The 24684-nt window shown below is 36.4% G+C and overlaps 1 protein-coding gene across 6 annotated transcripts in view; it reads left to right on the top strand.

Moving 5' to 3' along the window:
* LOC100224150 (BTB/POZ domain-containing protein KCTD5) overlaps positions 1 to 22738 on the top strand; it is a 32061-nt gene extending 9323 nt beyond the window's left edge. For 2 of the 6 annotated variants that reach the window (XM_072935831.1, XM_072935832.1), the window contains 4 exons: positions 476 to 571; positions 3640 to 3756; positions 9533 to 9658; positions 12142 to 16617. In XM_072935831.1, coding sequence (XP_072791932.1) covers positions 476 to 571; positions 3640 to 3756; positions 9533 to 9658; positions 12142 to 12186 — 384 coding nt within the window. In that variant the 3' untranslated portion in view covers positions 12187 to 16617. The other 4 variants (XM_030285187.4, XM_072935829.1, XM_030285188.4 and 1 more) reach the window with 4 other exon arrangements.
* Positions 22739 to 24684: the final 1946 nt, after the last annotated feature.

Raw genomic sequence — 24684 nt, 5'->3', positions numbered from 1 at the left:
GGTATAACTGCTGTTTATACAGTATGTTTATGTAGCATATGTACAGATGCTGTTTAGCTCCTGTCATATGCTTTGTAGCAAAGTTGCTTTCTTTATTTGTAATGCTCTGTGATTGAGAAGGTTGCCTCTTCTCATAGCAGCTCATGTTCTCCATGAAAGCGAATATGATGAAGTTGGTTCATTAACTCTGCTGGTCAGGTAACTGGTAACTTCCTTGGTAACTGAGTCTTTATGGAGATATTACAAATTTATATTGTTATTGACAAATTTCTCTTGAAGCTAGGTTGTTGGATCACATGGTTGCTCTGATAGCATTTACTACAGGTCTCAGCTAAAATGGCCCTACTTATTTGTTGCTCTAGATGGGTTCAAGGTGGTGTTGCTTACCATTTCAAGAGAGTAAGGGCAACTTCAGACAAGTCACAAACATAGTGAATTCCATGCCATATTGAGCATCTTATATTTCTTCTTGAAGGTGCCAGTCAAACATGTATACAGAGTGCTGCAGTGTCAGGAAGAGGAACTCACTCAAATGGTTTCCACAATGTCCGATGGCTGGAAATTTGAACAGGTAAAAAATACGTATGGGATATAGTTAACACTGTCTTCTAAGAAATTAGTATGAAGTACCTTTTGCGAAAGAGGAATATAAGTTAAATTCCATGCATCTTTTTTTATTCCATCATTTTCAGAATTTGGATAAACATATACAGTGAAATTAAAATGTGATACTTGTGTTTGCATTTATCATAAAACAAAAAAAAAAAAGTAACTTTCCAGGAGGTAAATTTTGCTGACTTTCTATAAAAACATCTGCAACATGTCTGAAATGTAGTTCTTCAGTATCTACACATGAGCAGTTGAAGGATGAGTCAACCAGAATTAACTAATACAAGTTTATATGAATGATAGGTTAGATATGAAGAGCTCTGGGTAAAAGAGATGAGCTTGGGATACAAATGTTTGCCAGGCCCAGAGAGTGGTTCTTCAGCTAAGAAATACTCATACACACAGGAGGGTAGACTTTACCTGTGTAGATGTGAAGCTTGATAGCTATGAGCTATGTGAATGTTCTTGTTCTTTGCAGTGGGTAAAAATAGCTTTGTGTGTACATTCAAGAACACACTGTAAAATCGCAAGATCTATCTGTTATCTTTGATAATTTTTGTAAGTAAGAAATTAACTGTACAGCTGCTTTATCCTTCACATTCCTAATCCAGCAGAGTATTTAAAACTGCATTGGAGCAATGAATCTGTTAACTCTGACAAGTGTTCATCTGCTAGCACCTTTTTCAGTGTCTGATGCTTACAATAGGAGAAATTGAAATAAACACAAGCCCATTTATCCTGTGTAATCTCACTCTAATAACACAACAAGCAACATTTAAAAAATGTTTATGACACAAAGGTAGAAGAGAACATTTTGTTTATATTTGATGAAATATATAAGGTTCTAGTAATGTGGAGGCAGCCATGGGCAAATAGACTAAACAGGCACAGAGCAAGCTTTTTACGCTTCAGTACTCCGCTTCAGGTATTACCAGGTATGTTTGCCATGCCACAAGTTAAATGTTGTTTAAGTCTCCGAAAAAAACCCCTCACTTTAAAGACTACTGTTTTTTGGCCAGTCCATGGAAAAATGTTTTTCAACTTTCTTCTTTGTCAGGAGAAACTAGCTTTCATTACAAATAGAGCTCCTTTACTTCTTAGCAGATTAAATGACACCATATCTTTTACCTATCCTAAACCCTTTGGGGATATTGTATTTGGGAGTAAATACTGCTTTGACAGTGCAACTGCTGAAAGACCTATTATAATCTCTTTTAGAACTGGAAGAATCCAGTAGTTTTCTTGGACATTACATCTTGTTTCATCCAGCTGTCTCCCTACTTCCTCCCTCTCCCATGTTGAATATTTTTAGACACATAGTTTGAATTAGATAAACACAACAGCTGTATGATCTCATAATACTTCGCATCTCATTACCCCACACTAGCCCATTCCCTCCTTTGTACTCACTTGAAGCAAGATTAGAATATTGTGCATAAACAGTTTTATTGTTAATGCCTTTAAATCCTGTAGCATTTCTGTAATTTTTTTCTAAGCCCATGCTGCTCAGCAGCATGCTTTCTTTCAGAAGCAGTATTTGGGGCGGTACCCACCATGATCTGTATGTGAAAAAAGATGGACTCATCAGCTTTTTCAGGGTGATATTTTTACAGATTAAGAGTCCTTGTGCTCTGAGCCACATATATAGCATGCTCAAGTGGTTGGTTTTGAAAAAAAATGGTTTTTACGCTAAGCATTTCAAAATTTTATCATTAAATATGATTGTATATGGTTATTAAATAGGAGTGGAAGGTACCGAACTGTTGGTGCACTAATGCAGATGTATTGATGCCCTTTTCCAAAGAACACATTTGAAAGCTCTGCTAGAACAGTACAATTATGAATTAGTCCCAATCCAAAATCTATTACTAAAAATTATGCTGCCCCACTTTTGTGGGTTATTTTGTAGAGAATTTTTAGCTTCAATTGTTGCTTCTTCAGGCAATCAGAAAAAACAGTATTTTGGCGATACAACAGTATAAAAAACTGTGGGCAATACAAAGTGGCTAAATAGAAATGCTTTAGACAGCAGCAGTGTTGATCATGTAAATTTTAATGATTAATGTAACCTGAGTCTGTGACCATCATGCAATTTGAAGTATGTTCAGTGTATGAGGAGGATGGTCTTTAACTGCTGTCTTCAAAATTATTCACACACAATGGCAGGTTATATATAAAGTTACTATTCATGGGCCTTCTCATCTGTTGTAATCTACAGTTTACTCAGATTAGGCAATTGTTGTCTAACTCTTCACATATAAATTAAAGTCCTAATCTCTCTAAAGTGCACTGACAAGCTATGCTTTAATTTGAATGGGCTAGGAATTGCCATGTGTTATCAAGGTAAAATATGTTTTGTAATAAGAGATTGAGAAATTTAGCTGAGGTTGAATTTTAAATTATTAGATGTTTGGCCAGTGTTTGTGGTAGTGATTTTTGTGGGAACAAGACAATTTTTTACATTCCAGTTATTTTTTTGGATCTTCTGTAAATTACTCCTTCAAAAACTAATCTAGATCGCTCAATGTTTTTCCTCTTGTTAACTTCTTATGTTTCCTTAGCTATTTTATCAGTAGTTGGAACAAGATGAAGCTTTTTAATACCCGGGCTTTATATATTGCTGTCCCAGATTGAGAGTCTTTCCAAACCAAGACAATTGCTTTACATAACACCTTCCAGTCTTATATCCTTGCTGCCTTCTCCACTTGTCAATGTATGACAGAAAAATAATGGTTACTTTTATGACGCACCAAACTTCGTTTTTCAGAGTAGTTGGCTACAACACAGTTATATGGGGAGTTTTCTGTTTTATCAGTAATTCTTAACTTCCATTTAGATTAAAAAGGGCTTTGCAACTGCCTCAGTAAATTTTACATTGAAATGAAAGTTGTAGCTTGATAGCAACCTGTTCTAGTGGCGAGTAAGTGTTACCTGAACATTTGAGCTCATCTGTTACTTGTACGGATAACGGTATGTACTTCAGCTTTACAAAGGTTTCTTTCTGTGTTTTGCTTTGATTGGTTATTTCAGCTTGTCAGTATAGGTTCCCAGTACAGCTGTGGCCGGGCTCAGCAGTCAGAGTTTCTGCTGATAGTGTCACGGGAAGTGAAAGGGGAAGAGAGATGCTTCCAGAAATGCTGCAGTGAGGTGTGTCACACCATTCTTTTTGCCCTCACACTGATATGCTTGGCCTCCTTGCGTTTCTGCTGCTTTCAGATCATTCCACTTTTTTGCTGAATGTACAGCACATAGTAGTTTGTGTGTATTTGTGACTGGCTTTTATTTATATTCACAGTATTTCATTACACATTATGAATGTCCACATTGTAAAAATAATAGAAAAACAACCAAACAAAAATCCCTTGGTTATTTAGTTCAAGGTTTTTCTTAGGAAGAGTTCTTACCTCCACAGTAACTTTTTTTCCTTACATTTTCCTCCAAAATTAGCAGCTTTTGATCCATACTTGTTAACTAAGAGGTACAATTCAAACATAAGGAGCCCTGAAAATACACCTTTGAGTTTGATGGGCCCAGAAAGGGACATTTCTGGTAAACTAGGGAAATTATTATTTCATCCACCAAAGTTAAGTTCTGAGTTTGAACCTTTTCTTTCTGGTAACTCAGAACTTTTTTTTAGGTGGACAAGATATGTTCAGATTTGAATAATGAGTAACAGGAGTTTTTTATAAGTAAAATATGGAGGAGTGAGGGGAGAACAAAATAGACAATTTTAAATCTTGTGTCAAGTTGAAAAAACATGCTGGGTGTTTCTCTGGCTTTATTGTTTTGTTGTTTTGGGTTTTTTTTTTCCATCTTGGGAAATTTTCTTGAAATCCAAAAGGAGAATCCTAGCTTCATTCATTCTCTGTATTTTTCATCCCTCCTTTTCCCCTTGTTCTGCTTTTTTGATTGCTGTGTTACTTCCAAATATTTGTGAGTTTGGTACGGATTTTTTTCTCTCAGTAACATTGGAGGCAGTTTCTGTTTCTTTAAGTATCTATGCTACATTTTGAAGTGTGGTATGTGAATTGATTTGGGAACCTGGTGCTCTGGAATTCTTTTCATCAACAAAATACCTGGAGTACTTGTTCTTTTTCTTGCATCATATGTGCTTATTTGGTCTGAAAGATGAGTATAATATTATGAAGATAACATGATAATGAAATGGCTTAATAAAAACAAACCTTTGCTTGTGACTTTATATGGACACATAATCATGCAATTCTAGATTTGAAACTTGGACTGTTACTCAGCCTTATAGCAGAATCTGTTTTCAATGTAACAAGCATTGTCTGTTTCTTGCAGTTGTATAGCTAACATTTGGAATGTGAAACATTTGGAATGTGGGGTTTTCATACTTCCGGCAACAGAGACAGAAATGTAGCTTGTTAGTGATGTGTAGGGTACAGGCAGAATGATGTTACTCATGCGTTCATGCCCTGGATAGCTCAAAGTAAAAGACAGCATTGTAAAATGGAAAGTGGGGAAGGCAGTGAAGAAATTAATGCAGGTATAAAATAAAATAAAAATTATAATTAAAAAAATTAAGCTTTGAAGTCTGACTTTTGCATTAAGAGACCTAAAATAAATATTCTTTCAGGCCTGGTGTCAGTCATCAGAGCTGAGTTTTAAGAGCTGATATGTTTGTATCTTCATAACCTTGTGCAAATCTTTTGGGAAGGCAGAACAAACGCATTATATGTTTAAAAGGCATAGAGTCCATTCTTAGATTCATACAACTTGATTCTGTAAAAAAAATTGAGTGGAAGATTTTCTTTAATTCTATTAGCTGATAGTATAATTAAAAAATCGGAAAGGACCATTTTTTCAAGCTTTCTAGTGTACAAGGAATTCACATCTGAAATAGAAGCAGTAATATTCAAAGTACAACAATAATTAAATTAGAATTTGAGAATAATTGTTACAGAATTTACTTGGTTTTGAGAATCAGACCATCACAAAATAGAGAAGGAAATTACTAGTGGCTAATATGAGTAACTCCAGTGGTAAGCAGAAGAAGAAGAAGAAGAAAGAGGAGGAAGACTGGGCTGCTGCTTGTGCAAGCTGGAGTGGTCTGAGATAGCAATACTATTGCTGATTTGTCTGGTAAATATACTGTATAAATTTTGAATCAATATTATTAAACCAATGCAGCAAATCTGTATAGGCATGTTACTGAAATGTGTTTGGTTTAGAAATCTGTCTCAGTTCAGTTAGGCATGAGATTAGTTCACTTTAAAAATAAGGTTCCTTATTATGAGACAGGAAATTCCTTCTTGTGATTTCTGTTCAGGAAAATTGCAATCTCTGTTGGCACATCAAGCAATAATTATATTTCTTCTGATTTAATTAAAAAAAAAGTAATGCTGCTTTCCATTCCTGCCTTCTTTTAGCTGTAGCTGACAGCCTGCTAGTACCATCAACCCTTATTCCATGCAAGCAGTAATGGATCCTTATCTAATGAATTTTCTGTGATAAGTAGCATTGGTATTTTCCTGTGCTCAGTTCTGACACTGTTGGGGCTCACAGGCATGCTTAAATAGGATCACACTGCTTTATTAAGGACTGTAATGAAACAAGCCATGGAATGAATAAACCAATGCAGAAAAATAGATATATGCATGTATACATACATATGTATATATATATAAAAGCATACAAATCTATGGAATTTACAGTTTCAACATGTTAGTTTATCCTTCCTTAAGTTCTTGGTAATTTAAGCTACATGAAGCAACTGTGGCTTCAAAACAAAAACAGTTTGTCCTTTCAGAAAGTCTGAGAAACAGTAGTCTGGATAATCTGAAATCCTTTGACCTGTTTTTCATACCTCAGATTACTCTGATGTGTTGTGGCTTCTTTTGGGGTGTGGAGGGGGGGTGGTAGTGTAGGGGGCAGATGGACATGACAGGGGTAGTCTTCCAGTTTATCAGCATCCTTCTTAAAGTGTCGTCACCAGTACTGGGAACAATGAAGTGACTTATGGAATAGGAATGCTAAAACATTTTTCTGATCACAGTTCCTGACAGAACAATTCAGTTCTAATCTGTAGTCATTTTCCATTGTTTCTTTTTCTGCTATCAGCCTGGTTGTTGATAATTTCAGAAAGCTACAATGGCATTTCTAGTATGCAGTTGCTACTATGCAAATGCTACATTTTTGGCTGCACACATATGAAACTGCTTATGAGAGTATTGTGGGTTGGAGTTTTGAAGAACTTGGGTCTAATTCTGCAAAAATTACTTTTATCAACTGATCAGTAGTGGCAAAAAGTCATTAGATGTTTTGAGGTCAGCTAAATTGATAGTCCTATCCAACTGGCTGAAAGTATTCAATCTGCCATGTCTCCTAAAAAGACTTACGTGAAATAGCTTGATTTATGTAGTTGGATTATGAAGCATTTGTTAGTGGCTATCAGCTGAAGACCTGTCACCCTGATTGAAACAGGACTGATGATTTGGCTGATGTTTGGGTCTTGTATGGTATCTACTTTCAGCGAGGTCATTTGTTTCTTTAAGAGTGTCAGTAAGTAAAGAAGTATTTTTCCTTCTGGTAGTTAACATAGCTTACCTCATAACAAGTCGTTGCCATTTTCCAAGACGAAGAGTCAACTGTATATTAATTAAGTTGTATGCTTGAAATTTATTCTTTGAAATTCAGAGAAGGTGAATTTAGAGTGGCTTTATTTAAATATGTATGCAAACTTTCTGAATGTTTCCTAGCCTTTAAGTGGCTTTAAAATGTTGTTTAATGTCCTACCTTTTACCTTAATAATTGAAGCAGTTACTGTATTTGTATGAAATAGCTTATAATTGCTATATAATGTATAGTGTAAACTTTATACCACTTTTTTTTGGGTTTAAGGCAACTTAATTGCTATTTTTTCTGAAAATCTGTGCATATTTTTTGTTGATAGGGAAGACAAGCAACAGATCATTTTAATATACAAAGTAAATTTGAGTTGATTTTCCAGCTTTTCAGTACTTTCTTAATCCATTTTGTGCAACTAAGAAACTAGTTACTCTGTAGGTTTCATGATTTTGTATCGCACAAACACGTTATGGTGCAGACTGCAGAGTATTCATTGTGAAAGATTAGCTGATTTAACATCTCAAGGTAAATATGTCTTTATATGCATCAGTGCTTCTAGAAAATCTGTGTGTTTGTAACTTCATTACACAGTTTTGGTTGAAAAAAATATGTTAATAATTTCTGATCAGCCTGTGTTCATTACTGTTTATGTATATATTTTGCAGAACTAGAGTGATGTTAGAAGAGGAGGAGGCAGGGAAGGTTTCTGGTGATCACATTCAATGTAGTTAAAGTGTGTAATTTGAGAGTGATGAATTTTGATGGGCAGTGCTGTTCATGGAAGGCTGTATGCTGTAATATCAGGTTCCAAAAATTTTTGATGGTGCCTAGGCCTGACATCAAGTTGATTCATTATGTAGACATACTGCCTGCTGCTCTTTGTAGACATTGGCTCTGTCCATCTGTGGAAGTGCTTGCTTGACTTACTGCAGTGCAGGAACGCCTGAACATCTCTCTCCTCTACTTAGGAAAGTACAGTGAGGCTTTGTTTTCCTCTGACAGTGCTATATCGAAGCTGCTTTTAACCTTGGTCTAATTTCAGTTTTTGTTGGGGCAATAATTTTATCCCTTAAGTGCAAACTCTGGATCAGGATTTCATCTTGACTTCATCTTTCATGCTTTAACAAATCTTTTACTCTCTTTGGTGTTCTGCTAGACTAATGGTAGTATGCTATTTGTCTTTACAGAGATAACTACAGTGTTCTAAGTGCTGTTACCCTAAGAAAAAAAATGTTAGACCTTTTCTATGTGGCCGTTTCTAGAGCACTTAAATGGTACAGTAGAGACTGGGGATTCGGGCAGTCTTACTGTATATGTGTGGTGATTTGGTAGATAGATTTAAATATAGTTTGGGTAATGACAAATTGACACAGTGTATCTGTGCAACAGTTTTATTTTTAGGACTTTGATCTGTGTCAGTAGATCTGACATTATCTTGTAGATCACACATTATCTTGTGCTTTTGAAATAAAACTTTAAAATAAATGAACCAGCTACATCTGAATTGATTCTGTCTTGGAAAGGCAGGCAAGCATGTAAAGCTTCTAGCATATTAGGTAAGTGTATTGTGTGTAAGGTAAGACAATTTCTGCCACTTGATAAACATGCTGCATAAAAAGTAGTAGTTATGTTGAATATATTCTTCTTTCTCAGTAAATTGTCATTTATCACTCAATGCAGAGACCGTAGAAACTTGTAAATATGTCACATTTCATTATACATGGCTTCTGCTTGTAGCATTTCCTTAATTAGCTTCCTTGTAGCAGTATGTATGAATTTCAGCTGTTAATCTTGATGTCCCACCATACCATGTCTTGTTTTTTTCCAATCAGATGCAAATATTGTGTTTGTTCATTCAAAATATATTTTAATAGAAATACCATTATTCTGTAAGTAGTGATGGGTATCCCTTCGGGCTAAAGAGGTTTCTGCATGCAGCCATTTACATGTTAAATCATGCCACGTTAAGATACCACATATAAACTTTAAAAATTAACTTTGGAGGATAGGAAGGTTTCTAGTAAATAACAGAAACAGGGAACAGGCTACTTCTTCACTGGCCTGTCTCCACAGTCTTTTCTTTCACAGTGAATCATTAATTCTGTAACTGTTTAAAAAAAACTGTGTGTATCTTATCATCTGAGTGTGTATTGTCAATGTATTTGTCAGCATCAAAACGTATTTGCACTGATGCATTGCATTAAAACGTATTTGCTTCAGGCACAACCTACAGTCTGAAGAGGGAGGAGTGTTTGTACTAATCATGAGACTTTATGGAATTTGTTTTATGTGGAGATACAATTGACTTTTTTTTTTTTATTTCATCTTTCAGCTAGTCAGTATTGGTTCTTCCTATAACTATGGCAATGAAGATCAGGCTGAATTTCTGTGTGTTGTCTCAAAGGAATTGCATAACACTCCTTACGGCACAACCAGTGAACCCAGTGAAAAAGCAAAGGTGAGTTGCTAGACATTGGACTAAAGAAATGGTGTTGGATTGGGTGGACTTCACAAGTCATAATAGATCTACCTCTGTTCTGGTCTATTGCTTCATTGTCCTTTTTTCCCCCTTGTTCAGGACTAATAATGATTCCCTGTCCATTGTATGAGGGACTGTAAATGGTACAGTTAGCATGCATTTGTTATGCATGCCTGAATTACTTAAATACAATACTCTGTACTTTTTCAGTACCTGTTTTTTTTTTCAGATATTGGCAAATACTTGCTCTTTACAGCTGAGAAACTAGGGGTTTTTTTGTATACATTTGAATGACACTGGTTCAGTTAAAAACTGTTTTTCTTTCTTGACTTCTGCTGAAGGAACCTTGCTGGAGAATGGAACTTGAAAGATACTATCTCTGTAAAACAGTCATGTGCAATATGTTATAAAATGGGGGTACTTGTTAATGTTTTTAGGGCTCTACCAAGTTTACCTTCTGTAACCAACTTTACAAAAAGATTGTAATGGGCACAGTATCTTAGCATTTTACTCAGTTGTATTTCAGAATTTGTACAAAGGAAAACATAAACCCACAGCTGACTAACCGTAAGGCAGAGCAGTTCTGTAATGTAAGTGTATTCAGTGTCATGAATAGTGAACAGCTTTTAACATTGTATTGCTGCTTTGTATGAGGAGATGACTACAGACAAACTGGATACATCTGTAGTTGTCTTAAAAGTTTTTGATTTCCCTTATGTAGCTGGAAAACAATTGGTAAATCATCAAAGCTTGCTTTTTCAAAAATCACCGTCAAAGAAATTGATTTTTAAATAATGCTAATGGGTCTGAGTCTTGGTACTGAGACCTCAAATAGATAAAACTTCATTACTTTCTATGCTTCGTAGCATGCTTATGCAGCTACACATATGGAATAATTTTTATAATTTGAGCTGTATGTTGGATTCCTAGTGAAATGAGTAATTTATGTTCTTCACAACTGTTGAGGTAAAACTTCAAAGAGTTGTAAAGGATTAATGTAGTTAGGGGTAAACAGTGAAACTGGGTAAACCATGTCTTCCTCTTTCAAAACCCTAGTTAAGGTCTGCTTTTGCCAGGATGCTTGAGGAAGACTTTGAAAGTTGACATGTTAGAGGTGTGTGGTAATAATTTAGGGCTGAGATATCTACCTGAAATAAAATGTGGAATTCTAGAGCATAATAAAGATCTTCATAAGGAATGGTAGTGCATCTTCAGGTAATTTTAGAAGTTGCCAGAGTTATGCTGCATCCTTAATGTAATAGGAAATAGAAAATATGGGTCAAAAATAAGTGTTAAAGACAAAAACCAAAAGCTAGTTGAGACTGCATTGCAACTGTGTAAATGGAGTAGCGCTAAGAGAGGCTGTCTTAGATGTCTTGATTAGTGTGCTGCTTGATCATTGTTTCAGAGAAGAGAGCAGAGCATCATTTGACTACTGTGATGAATAGGAATTACTGTTAATTTTGGTTGGAGATATAAACATTCCCTCCTTTTGCCCTGGAAGAGTTAAGCTGTTCCTAGCAATTAATAGGCAGTACTTAAAGAATAATTCTTTTATATATTAAGCTTCTAAATGATTGTATTTTTGTATATAGGTATATGTTGTGACTGGGGAAAAAAGGAAAATTTTTTTTTTTCTTGAGAGGTTTCCAACAGCTGTGTTCAGGTGTCTGACTTTGGGAGATGTTGTTTCCATAGTTCCCTCTTAGCAAGCACTATCCTCTAGCCTTGGTAGTGTCTCAGTTGGTCTTCATAAAGTACGTTTGATTGAAATTCTGGTATCCACTTTTATATACAGGACAATATGTTCATACAATGGGACTGACTTATAAGAAGCTCCTCCTATTACTTTTACAGCAGATTTAGAGAAAAAAAACCAAACTGCCAGTATGTATATTTTATTGACAAGCACTTCAGTTATAGTTAATAGTCCTGGATTTTCAGAATAGGAGAAAGTATCTTCAATAGCCATCCAATCAAGCTTCACCTTCATTCCTTCTTAGGGACTTTTTTCTTGTGTTTTCTTTTTTTAGTTAACAGAATAATAAGTTAGTAGATGACTTCTGTGTAACCTTCTAATACACCTAAACAAAGGAAATTCATCTTAAATGGTTCCCCTGGCTTTTACTGGTAGCCATAGCACAACCGAAAGATAACCTGTATTTCCACAAGCAGACTTCTCTTTCAAACCACTTTATGGACCTGACTGTTGGCTTCTAGCTGATGACTTAAGGATATTTGGAAGAGGAAATTGTCATGAAATCCATTGCATTCCTTCTTGGAATGGTCAGCTGTCATACTTTTTTATACAAAGAGTGGAGGTCCCAGGTAAAAGTAAATAAATGTCATTGCCACATGCTTCAGGTGTAAGTGGAATGTACTTTGTTGCAGCTCTGACTCACTTGCAATCTCTTCTTTTCCCTTCCTTCTTCTATACGTGCTGCATGCTGCATGACACTCAGAGTGAGGATGAAGAAACGGATTACGATATGAATGACTCAGATTAAGTGTAAATGTCATGGTGAGCACTAGCTGCCCTAGGATTTTAACCAGATTATTTTCTGCTCCATCCAATTCCCACCCCCACTAGTGCTGTCCTTCGGCTAGTCCTGGTGGTGTGTGTGTTTGTGATTATAGTTGTGGCATGGTTGGCAAAGGTAGAATTTGTGTTCTGGATACTGCTTCTTTGACAGAATAATTAGTATTGCTTTTATAAACTGTATTGTGAGTAGTACCTTTAAAGCTTTGTTGAGAAGGAAAGTTCTTCATGTAGATTCAAGGGCCAGAATTGGTTCTCATTCATTCATTTCTTTTTTTTTATGTGCATCAGCTTTTCTGTCAGATAGGTTTTTTACATGTAGAGGCATGTGATACAAAGTTCCTGTATACATTTTCAGTAAATGTCTTATTTAGCAATAATTTAACTCACTTGATTGAAGTGTACCGTAGTCCAAAGGTGGTCTTAACTGGTAATTTTGAAACTAAGGATTTTTTTAGTAAAGATGTAGCAAATACAAGTAAATAGTGTGATCTTGGTGCTACAGTTGTGTTTATCACAAGAAACAGCTGTGGGGAGAGATCCACTGTACTTTGATATCTGATTGAAGGTCAAGTTACATTAAAAGTTACAAGTGGAAGAGCACAAAAAAAGCTGCATCTGAAAAAACAACTTAGGCACTTTTCCTAATGTGTCTTTAAGTTCTACTCATATTTATTCCACTCCATAATTTCTACAAGATAACGTACCATTGAATGGTCAGTGGTATGGTGTGGCTGGTCACTTGAGCCTGTATAAATTGATGATATTTACCATTGCATGAGATGAAACTTCAGCTTCTTGCCTATACACCTGAACTTTTTAGTTGTAAAGCAGCTTTGTGAGTCCCTTCCTGCTCAGGATATGCTGTGATTCTATGAAGTCATTGCACATGGCTGAAAAAGAGCCTATATTATTTTCTGAAATTATGCTGACAGAAGCTATTGCTAGGGTAGTGTAAAGCCTTTTGACAGGTCTTCAGGAATGGCTGAAAGGAATCAATCAAATCTGAAGCTTTTTTGAAACAAAGTAAACTGGCACTTTGCTGGAATTGATTGTAATATTCTTAAGCTGCCTGAGAGGCAAACAGTCCTTAAAACACATTTCTAGCAGCAGCAGCAGCAGCTTTATTTTGAGTGGGAATAAATAGTTTTCACCATCTGCTTCCCTAAGAAACAATCACACTCAGGCCCTTAGAATATGGAAGTTCATTCAGCATTGTTGAGAATTTTTAAGCCAGCTTTGGCTCTGGTGCGCCTATAAGGAAAATAAAACAGAAATATGAAAATAACGAAAATCCTCTATACAGCAGATCTGTGCTAGAGTTGGTGCAATCCCCAGTATCAGTACAGACTGGGTGATAGATGGATTTACTGCAGCATTGCAGAAGACTTGGGGATACTGGTGGGTGAAAATCTGAATTTGAGCCAGCAATACTTGCAGACTAGAGAGCCAGTTATCCAGGACTGCAACAAAAGATGCATGGCCAGCAGGTTGAGGGAAGTGGTTCTTCCCCTCAACTCTGTTCTCATTAAATCCCACCTGGAATGCTGCATCCAGCTCTGGGATTCCCAGTACAAGACCTGTGAGAGTGGGTCCAAAGGAGAGAAGCAAAAATGGCCTGCAGGCTAGAACACCTCTCCTGTGAAGACAGGCTGAGACAGTTGGGATTGTTAAGCCTGGAGAAGAGAGCCCCAAAGCTGATGTTAAGCATTTCCAATGCTTAAAAAGCCTTATGAGAAAGATGAAAAAAGACTTTTTACCTAGGCTCATGGTGGCAGTACAAGGGGTGAGGTTTTTAAACTGAAAGAGGCTAGCTTTAGATTGGGTATAATTATGAGCATGTTCTTTACCATTAAGGTGGTGAGACACCTGGCACAGGTTGTCCAGAGAAGCTGTGGTTGCTCCATCACTGGAAGTATCCAAGGCCATGTTGGACAGGGCTTGGAGCAGCCTGGGATGGTGGAAGGTGTCCTTGCCCATGGCCGGCGTTTGAATGAGATGATCTTTAGGATCCCTTCCAATCAAACGCAATCTTGTGATTCTATGATTTCCTCTTCAGTAGAGGTGAAGGTTACAGAAGAAACATCAGGAAAAGTGTGTTAAAATATTGCCCGATGGAATAGAATTTTCTGCTTTATGCTGGGATTACTGGTTCAGTAAAGTGCGCAAAGTTCAGTGTCCAAATCTGGCTCAGCTTTATCTTGCTGCATATGTTCCTGATGCTTCAGAAAATAGTTCTAAGGCTATTAATCTTGCAAGTACTCTTCTAGGAATGAATGAACTCAAATACTTCATATTAATTTGGAAATTATCACCAAAGTAATTGATCCAGTATTATTTTCTAGTTGCACAGGTATTTGTTTCAGCCATGTTTTTGTCTCTGTTGGATATGGTTTCACTTACTGACTCCATTTGCTGCATCAGACTGTTATCCTCTATTGTGGGCATCTGCTCCAGCACTTTGTTCTCTACTCTGATCAACAGCAAATACTTGGGGAAGGAGTTTAAGTATGAAGCATTTATGATACCTACTCCTGATATATTTCCCCACCTTCCAGTAGAACTCAGTCTGTGAATTTTGGCTTCAAGCCTTCATCCAGGTCACTTTATGAAAGCTACAATGACACTAATACCATGAGTTGGTAACAGTGGCACTGTCTTCTGTAAGTTTATCTAGTCCCTTTGACATGTAGTACACAAGCAGTTGCTGAGTAATTTATAGAGCCTGTTTTTTCCCCACAGAATTCGCTTATCTCTTTCGTACAGTTTCACATGAATGCTTTTTGCTTAGTACACATAGTCATGTGTAACATTCATTAATGATCTTCATAAAATAAGAGGTGTTTGCTTCTAAAATGTACCTTAAAGCATGATATGGCCAGTGGAAAATGTCTTTCTGTATTGTGGAAATTTTTCAAAGTAGTTGCACTGACATCTGGCTTCATAACTTCAAAACAATAATGCTGAATTTGAAATGAAGAAGAACTTGGTATGCACAAAGCTAGATCCAGGTGTAGGAGGGAGTACAGTGAGCAAGGGATAAAGTGGATTTTTAATTTTTTGGGCTAACACCACCTTGCCTCTGAACTGTCCCTGAGCAATACAAATGGTAATGGGTGTTTCATGAACTCCAGCCCTTAAAATATCCCATTGAGTTGGGCAAAGCAGGTGAGTCCTTGCTTCACTTCAGTCACTATGAAAGACATAATAACCATTTTAACAATATTTAAAGGAAACCAAATATCTCAGCTTTTAAAATTTAAAACCATCCTTGAGACTGTTGTGTGAATCAACTGCCAGCCTTTACCCTACAAGCACGGAGACTGAAGTGTTTGTGTGTGCTGGCAGATTCTGTGGAATGTGCTACTGAGTGTTTGTTGTAACATCAGGCTACACAAAGATCATAACAGAAGGAAAATTCATCAGAGGGAAGCTCTGCCATTGTCCAGGGATTGTGCCTTTGCTTTCTTTCAGCTTTTGAAATAAAGAGCCCTTCCCAATACTAAGAAAATTATCAAGAAGCAAAAGAAAATTAAGTGTCATAAGACTTTTACTTACAGATTAACATTCTTAAGTACTTGCGCTCAGTATGTTTGAAGCTTTGCTTTAATGCTTTGTTTGCCTTTTGTCATGGTTGGTTCTACAGCCTGCTGACACAGTTCTAGAGTCCTATGCAGCTTGACAATTTACCTCATTATTGCTGGTTGTGATTCAGTTTAGAGCAGCAACATTAAAATATAGTTGCTTGAACAGTCAGTCCTAAGACTTGGATCCTTTCCTCTCTGGAGGGGACAAAATAAACTGAAACAGAAAAGGACAAAAAATAGTCAAATCAGAAGTAAAATGGATGTTGTTGATTTAAATATTGCCTGGTTGCAGTTGGCCTTTAAAAGCTTCTTGCATCTACCCACCCAGTGTGACACTTCTGCACATTTTAATTTGATAGTTCATATTTTCAGTACTAATTTATGGAACACAGTTTGAAACTTCAGAAAGCTAAGGACATTTTTCTGGAACAGGAAAAATTAAGATTAAATTCAGTTCCTAGTAAAATACCCACATTAATTTACCACAGAGGATCTCAGGATCTTCCGCACTAGGTTGAGGTGCGGTGGCTTACTTTTCACAATTGCCAACTCTTAAGTCTTATTAATGTATTAATGATTTATATTAATCGTACTCAGTTCCTAGCAGTGTTTTACACCTGTTTTAATGGTATTTGATAATAGACATTGTACATATCAATCTTTTTTCAGCTTTAAAGCACAGATCCCAGGAATTTCCTCGAACCAGGTCCCTGACACATTAACAGTTATTTAAAGTAGTCATTATGTTGCTCCTTGATCTCCATGCTTTAGGAATGACATTGAGCTAATTTTTATTTATAGAATTTTTATTGGTCTGTTTCAGATTTTGCAAGAACGAGGTTCCAGGATGTGAAGACAGTATTGAACGATGACAATTTTTTTCTTTTATTCGAAGATGCAGTGAATTGTCACACTGAAGAGGCTTGGCTGCAAAAGAAAAAATCTGATTTAGACAATTTTCTGTTAATCTGGGTTCAACCATATTTGCCTATAAGCTGGTGTCAACTTCTGGAAGCATTGCAAGATTGCATAATGGGAATAGATGGTGTGGGAATGTGTGTTAAGTTTTGGTTACAGTGCATGGTTGTGCTCTCTTGTTGGCTTATTGACACTGGTCGTTTGAAAAGAAATGACCATGCACTCATATTTTCCTCGGAGACATGTAGCACTTAATGTCTGGTGCTGGGTGACCCAATGTTGATCAGTTTGGAGACCTTTTCCTACTAATCATTGTAAACCTTAAAAGGACAATGTAATTGGTGCTACACACACACACACAAACACACGCACATACACACACACACACACACACACACACACACACACACACACACATACACAAATGTTACAGCCCAGAAACGCAAGTATTTGGGCGTACGTTGTTTCAGAATCGGTGTCAGCCCCAGTTGACTGTATTATACTGCACATTCCTTATGGTTCTGTGACATAATCTGTTATGTAATAACAGCCTAGGAGATCAACTGAAACTAGCATGTGTAAAAGTTACACAAGAGAGAAAAGGTTTCTCTGAAGAGTGTATATATTGACTGGATGTATAGCTTATTTTAATACCCAAAGGGAAGACTAAACTCAGAGAAAATGGCCTTCCTCTGAGTTATTCTTGATGTTTCCTCTGTTAAAACAGTCTCCTGCAAAAGTTATGCTCCAGTCCTGATCACATGCTTGAAAGCGGAATCAAAACTCACTTAAAATGACCAACTGAACATTCTGTTTCTTTGGAGGTGTTTGTACTCATGTGTGTTTGTACTTCTATAAAATGACTATAAGCATTGAACTGTGTGGATTAGGGTAGAGATTCTTCTAGAGCTGAAGGTTTTACAGAAATACAGCTGGCTAGTCCTAGGTCCCTGTCTCTATGCCTCGGATTAAAATCAACCTTAGTGTGAACATAAACTCATCCAGTTGAAAAAAACTGATTACTTTGGATATTCAGGTTCACTGTAATCAACCTTTCTTTTTCTATACAGTTTCAGCTATGCAGTTAAAAACAGTGTTTGAACGGAATGTGGTGCAGCTTTGTTAGTTTGTCCTTGATAAAGGCTAATACACAAGACACACACTATGTTTTGAGCAAAATCTTTAGCACATCTTTAAAACACTTAACAAAACGGACAGTGTAAAACTTGGCTTCATTGACTCATGGAACCAATGGAAGGGAGTTTCAAAAAGCTACAAGATGGTTTTAAATTCTAAAGACATTACAGTTTTCATTCTTAGTAATTTCAGAATTTATGCATATACTGTAGGTAATCCTTTACACAAAAACCTGATTTTCAAACACCCAGGGTCTACTTTTCTTTTTATTATTATTTCATTTTTTAAAGGACTTAGACATTGATAAAAGTTTGGCAAAACAATTTGTAAGAAACATTTCTACTAAACAGGTTAAGCAATGGGCTAAATGTTTTGTCTGTGTGCCTAATGCTTGAAAGGATTTGTAATGCATTTTGTGACTTGGATGTGGTCTGCGCGGGAAGCTGCTGGCCCCTCCACAACATATAAAATTTTTGTCTTTTTTTAAGAAGTTAAAACTGAATTTAATTTACTAAAACTGTAATTGTGTAGGGGGAAATGTTTATACTTTTATACTTTTTTAGGTACCCATATTTTATCAGCTTAAATTGAGCACACAAATGTCCCCTAAATAGTGACGGATTATCTTGTGCATCTGAAAATAAGCATAACAATTGTCTGTGTTAGCTGCATATTAAAACATTTCCTCTGCTGCAGTAGTCACTGTGTTTTTAAGCAGTATGACTCCACCAAATTCTCTGAGCTCTCTGGCTCATTGCAGGCAACCATGTTACTTCTTGTTTTCTTGGTGTGCTCTACAGAGTAATTCAGCATTGATCTAAGTGGATTTTAATGCCTAAAATACCAGTTTTACAGTGATTCTTCTGAATCAGCATTTCTGTTGCCTCTTTTATTAAACCCAAAAAGGACAGACTATTTAATAAAGTAAAATTTTCCTGAATGCCATCAGCAAAGCATGAGTAACAAACTGAGCAAACTGAACAAATTTAGAGTATGTAAAAGAGTGGTTTTATCTAAGTATGGGGTTTTTTTCCCACTGGAATATTTTCATATTTAAAACCTAGTTCTATGCTGAGATTGCCTGCAGTTTAGTTTACATTGTATCCCTGCCATAGCTAATTTTAGGGAAATGAGTGTTTAATAATTTTTTGCACTTTGTTTCCAATATCTCACAAAGATTTTAAGAAGGAAAGAAAAGAGAGAACTTTAGTAAGCAGGTACCTATAAATCATTTTAAATATGCTGTTGTTTGAGGCCACCTGAACTAATTACTTTCCTGTTCTTGCTATTGTCATTATTGCTTTAATTTTTGTGATCATGTGAGGCTTTCATATAGATGGAAATGCTCTCTTTACCTTTTTTCAAGGCATTAAGCATTTATCCCTAAATAAGTTTTGTTTCTTTTTGTTTGACTGTTGCAGTTTCAAATAAAGTTAGTGACAATTACAAGGTAATTGCATTAGAGTCCAATCTGCATGACCATCTGTTAAGATCTTGCAAAGAGGAAGTAATGTACCTGTACAGTTAAAACTGGAGTCCTTTCTCTTTTTCTGCCATTTGGAGAGTACCGACCTGATAATTGTCTGTGACTGTACAGAGCTGAGGGGTTCACTGGGGTTAGGCTGGAACTGCAAAGCTGTGCTGCAAACCACTTGGATTTAACTCTGGACATACACAGCTCCTCTGTTGTTAAATCAGAACAATATTCCAGGTTAGAACTTTAGATCCTGAGCTTGAAAAGATCGTAGCAGAAGGAATAAAGCCAGAAGGGAGAGAGATGAAATTCCTTAAAGGCATTTACATTACAAACTTCTTGCAAAACTTGTTTAAAAACAGAATTTCAAATTTGCTACAGCAATCTCTTGCTTTGAGCTTGGAAACAGCGTATTGTTGGCCTTAGGTTTTCTCAGAGGCTATTTTTTCCTTTATTGGAGATGCCATTTTTATATTACATGCTTCTGACATCTTCAAGCGGCAAGTGAATCAGAATTTGTCTGCAATGAACAAGTAATTCTGAGGCCTCAAAGGCATGAATGTCACATGGTTCATATACTCTGACTCAGCAGCTCCCAGCCTAAAGATTACCTGGGATTTTGTCCTACTTACTGTTGGATTTCCATGGATTACAGTTAATTGCATTTTTTTTAATCCCACAGTAATTTGTGTGTCAAAGACTTGATTGAATTTAGAAGCTTTTTTTGATTCTTTACTAAAGTTTCTATCGTCACAATCATATACTCATACAAGTTGGAAAATGTACTGTGTTTTTTTCAAACTCAGATTTCCTGTAATGATAAAAGTTCTTTTCATCCTGCATTATAGCATTAGAAGATATTTCTTTAAAAATGAATCTCAGCGAATCTGACTGTTTTGAGATTTTCTTTAGACACTAGCTGTGTAGCTCCATTCCTAGCAGTGTGAATGCATAGTTATGATTGATTAGAAACAGGACTATTTCCTGCGGATTCAAAAATTGAATCAATCTCCTCTTTTTCTTAGGTATTTTTGGGGTTTTCTTCCAGGAGAAAAATGAAAACTGGGAGATTAAACAAAAGATAACTTGGTTGCAAGCATACAACCAAGGGAACAAGTCTGCTAAGTAGGGTGATAGTGTTAGCAGAAAAGTGCTTCTCATAACAGAACACTATTCTGTGAATGTCTGTTGAAGTTGTTGAGAGTTGTCATCTCTGTTTAAGCTGTAGAGAGCTCCCACCAGCAAATTAATATACATTAGTTACAAATTTTTATTAATACTACAAAAATGAACTTGGAGTGCAAAAATGCAGTAGTATCTGCTTCAGTGGAATTAAATATAATCTGGATTATAATTAGCCAGGTATACAGTGTATTTCTTGGGAAGTACTGGGAGAAGAGTGAAGTTGTCCTGGGCTTTTTGAAGAAGATGGAAGTCAAATGAAAGCCTGAAATCTGTGGGTTTGTTCACTTAAAATGTGATAAAATCAGAAAGTGCCGTTCTCCTGTTTTTATTCTCTCAGCACATCAAAAGTTTGAACTTTTCGAACTAACTTTTTCAATCAGCCCTTGAACTGTGGGGCTCTTGAAAAGAGATGAAATTTTGTTATGCCTTTGACAGTGTCTGTTATCTTAAGAGAGTAGGGTTAAAACCTGAGATTGGAGAAATGTCTTTTCTAACAGTTTTGAAATGCTTAAGCCTGAGGATGCTGCCTGTTACTTCATTGTAGTTTAGGCTGCAGCTATCTCTAGTTTTGAGGACAATCTTGGGATCTTATGTGGGGTTTTGTGTAGAATTATTGATTCTTTAAATAGTATGAACATTCAGTTTAAAAAAACAACACGGAAGGCTCTCTGAACTCAATGTCATACAAGTTTTCTTTTGTTTCACAAAAATCAGGAGCTGTCTTTAAAAGCTTCTTAATGAACAGCAGCTTTAAAGGGCTAAATAGATCTTATTGTCCAGTTTGCCTAAATGACTGACAGAAGGAACTCTTTTCATTTTCAGAGCAGAAATGCTAAGGGCTAAAATGCTTTCCAGGGCTCATTTGAGGTTCCAGAGACATACAATGTCTAAAAAACAACTAGTCCATTTTCATTTCAACTCATGGACTCTAAAATATTTTTTACAAATGTCTGAACCAATTGCATATGTAAGTGTTCCTATATAGCTTGGATTTTCAGTGTCCAGATGGGATAAGAGCACACTAGAGAAGGCAGTACACTTACCCTCCACTTTATTATTGCCTTTGCTGAAATCTAACAACTTTTATGAACAGCACTGGTAATAGAGAAGCTTTGAGAAAGATTCTGCCCTGGGAAATTGTCACAGAATATTTATTTGCAACTTAGTTGAACTTTACTTTAGTGATGTCTACCAAGGCATAAACTTCTCAGAAGTTCAGTGAGATACTGCTGCAAATATAGCTTTCTGGAGGCTATCTGGAAAGATATTTCACAATATCTTCAGGATATTGTATCTTAATAAGTACTAAAACAAGAGAAACTTTTTTTAAAGTCATTTTGCTGCTTCGTAGGAGAGTGGAAAGGGAAGAGGTTCTGTGACAGAGCTCTCCTTGCCTTAGAAAGCTGAGCCTAAATTTTGACCCAAGACCTGTTGTGATTTTGAAGCCTCGTCAGCTGAAATGAGTAAAGAGTAAGAGTAAATGTATTTATTATGTACATGATTCTTGCTACTTTTTAAGATTCTCCAAAAGCTTATGCACAACTTTACTCACATTAACTTGGCTCATGTGTACTTGCTAGAACGAAGCAAGTGCCAAGGCCCTCTTAAAAGGAATGTTACCAACCTCTCTACTGGAACTAGATCACCAGACTAAAGCAGTATCAAATGGCAGCTTTTTCCACCTGCTTCTGCCCTTATCCTTACCTCAACCTAGCTGTGAGAAATCAACTTCCTATGCACTCTTTAGGATCACCTACCCAATTCAACAAATTTTTTCTTTTTAACCTTTTCCTCCAAATCACTGGTCTCAAAATTAGTTGGGCATCAGCTGTTTGTGCTTATACACAAGTGGCCATACTTGCAACATGTTATTTCCTGGATAGTGGATTAGCAATAACACTTTGGTTTGTGCCAATTCATTATCTCTGAAGTGTTCTTACTGCAGCAAAATTTGAGTTATGATTTGGTTTTAATGCATTTGCATTAACCAAAACTCATAGCACAGACACAGACAAGAAACTGAAGAGACTGAAATTTCCAGGGAAATTTCCCTGGAAAAAAATCTGCTAGGGCTTCCCAAATGATTTGAAGTTGCTTACAGTTAACCATCACTTTCAAAACAAACAAATGAAATGTGTATGGGTATTTTTTTAACTTCCTTTTCATAACACTAGTGTATTGTAAATTGCATGAAATAAACCTGGTTTTTCCCTTTTAAAGTGTGATGTCTTACATCTGTCTTTTCTAAATGCACTAATTGATATTAATAGTGTCATATCCTAGTTTAGCACTTGAGATGTAAAATGCAGTTGCACATTTGTGCAGTGATTCAAAGCATTAATGCTTTATTCTCTGTAAAAGAGAAGTATCCTTTACTGCTGCCCCAAAGACTTCATCACGAAAAAGTTAGGTCTATTCAGATATATATCAGTTGGGAAATTATTTTCCTTTGCAGTTGCTGTGACATGCTGGTTATTGTAGGAGAAATAGTTGTCTCTTTTATGGATATATAATCACATGAAAAAGTTTTAACTAATCACTTTGCTTATGTTTTCTTTTGCACAACTCAAAAACCACCCTGCCTAACAGCAAAGATTCTAGAATCCACTACTTTGCTTTTTAATATAAGTGCTTCCTTTGTTTGAAAAACTAAGCTATTGGAAATTGATGCTTTGTAATAAGGCAAACATATAATAAGTTTCAAGGATATAAATGGCTTAAGGAAGTAAATTATTTGAGTACTAAGTACAGGTTGTTGAAATTATCCAGGAAATTTGACAGCTGTGTCCTCTACAACTATAGAAAAGTTTATAATCGAGTATTAGTATTGAGAAGACCACTGGACAGCTCTTAGTTTCCAAACTGCTAGTAAGAACTTGAGAAGCTAAGACCCATGATTTTTAAATTCCTAAGCCTCTTAGTTACATGTGAAGCAAATTTCATCTTAACAGTTTAGTCAGTTTTAAGTGCAAAGCACATTCTGTTATTTCCTTGTATATCCAGCAGCATCAGTAAAATTGTAATTTTACTAAACTGTTTTGCTGCATTTAATTGCATTTGAATTTTACTAAAATAAGTGCTAAGAACAAACACTGCTGTAGTAATCAAGTATAGCAATTACAGTAATTAAGTAATCAGTGTGTGCACCTGTATTTTCATCAGACTGTCCTACTAAAAATATTGGTATTTTAGAGCCAGCCAGCATGACTTTCAATCTAAATTCATATTCTACATATCTGTTGCTGTGTTTTCACCATTTAGGAAAAAATGAGAGCACAAAAGAGACAAGTGTCTACCCTGAACTAGAAACCAGGTTATAAAGGGGACATAAACAACTTAGTCATTAGCAACCTGTTTTGATCTTTTGTAACATCTAGGGTTCATTTTGGCACTAGTTTTCCTTTCAGTGAGAAGTTTCACTTCAGAAAGATGAAAATGATCCTGCAAATTCACCTTTTTGGGTGCTGCTCATCTTTCAGTGTGCTGAACTCTTGCCTCGTAGTCATACACACATGTATGTGACATTCTCAGAGACTGTAATGTGTACAATTTCGTGAGAGATCCTGCAAGCCAGGTGGTGAGTTTCCACTGCTATTCATGTCACTGTGTGGAAAGTTACACAGGGGAGTATGTATTTATCCTGGTCTACGGTGGGCATTTGCTCCTGGTGAAAGCTACTCTTAAGTAGAGTGATCTTCAGCATATATTTTGATGAGGGCTGATTGGAATCCAAGTGATTATTTATTGAAATAATAAATTCTAGACTTCTGAAGAAACCATTTTGAGCATTAATACCACACAGAACATCTTTCAAGTAACATTGATACAGACTAGCACAAGGCAGCGATTTCAGGACTAAAAATTCCTCTGTTTCATTAAGAAAGACAAGTTCAAGATGGGAATAGAATGTGATTCATACTCCACTTGACATTAAAAATGTGTTCTTAGAAACCCAAACAACATCCCTCCCCCTCGTCCCCCGCCAAGGAAACCAAACCAACAAAGCAGCGGGAAACAAAACCCAGGTCAGAAATCCCGTAAAGGTCAGCGAAAGCAGCGCGGGCCGGAGGCGAAGGAAGCCCGCCCCCGAGCCGGCTGCGATAGGCCGCCCCCCCGGGCCGGAGGCGAACGCAGCCCGCCCCCGGGCCGCCTGCCGGCTCCGATA

The sequence above is a fragment of the Taeniopygia guttata genome, chromosome 14, assembly GCF_048771995.1.
Source record: "Taeniopygia guttata chromosome 14, bTaeGut7.mat, whole genome shotgun sequence".
Classification (NCBI taxonomy): domain Eukaryota; kingdom Metazoa; phylum Chordata; class Aves; order Passeriformes; family Estrildidae; genus Taeniopygia; species Taeniopygia guttata.
The sequence above is the reverse complement of the archived record's forward strand: the minus strand, read 5'-3'. Positions and strand labels throughout refer to the sequence as shown.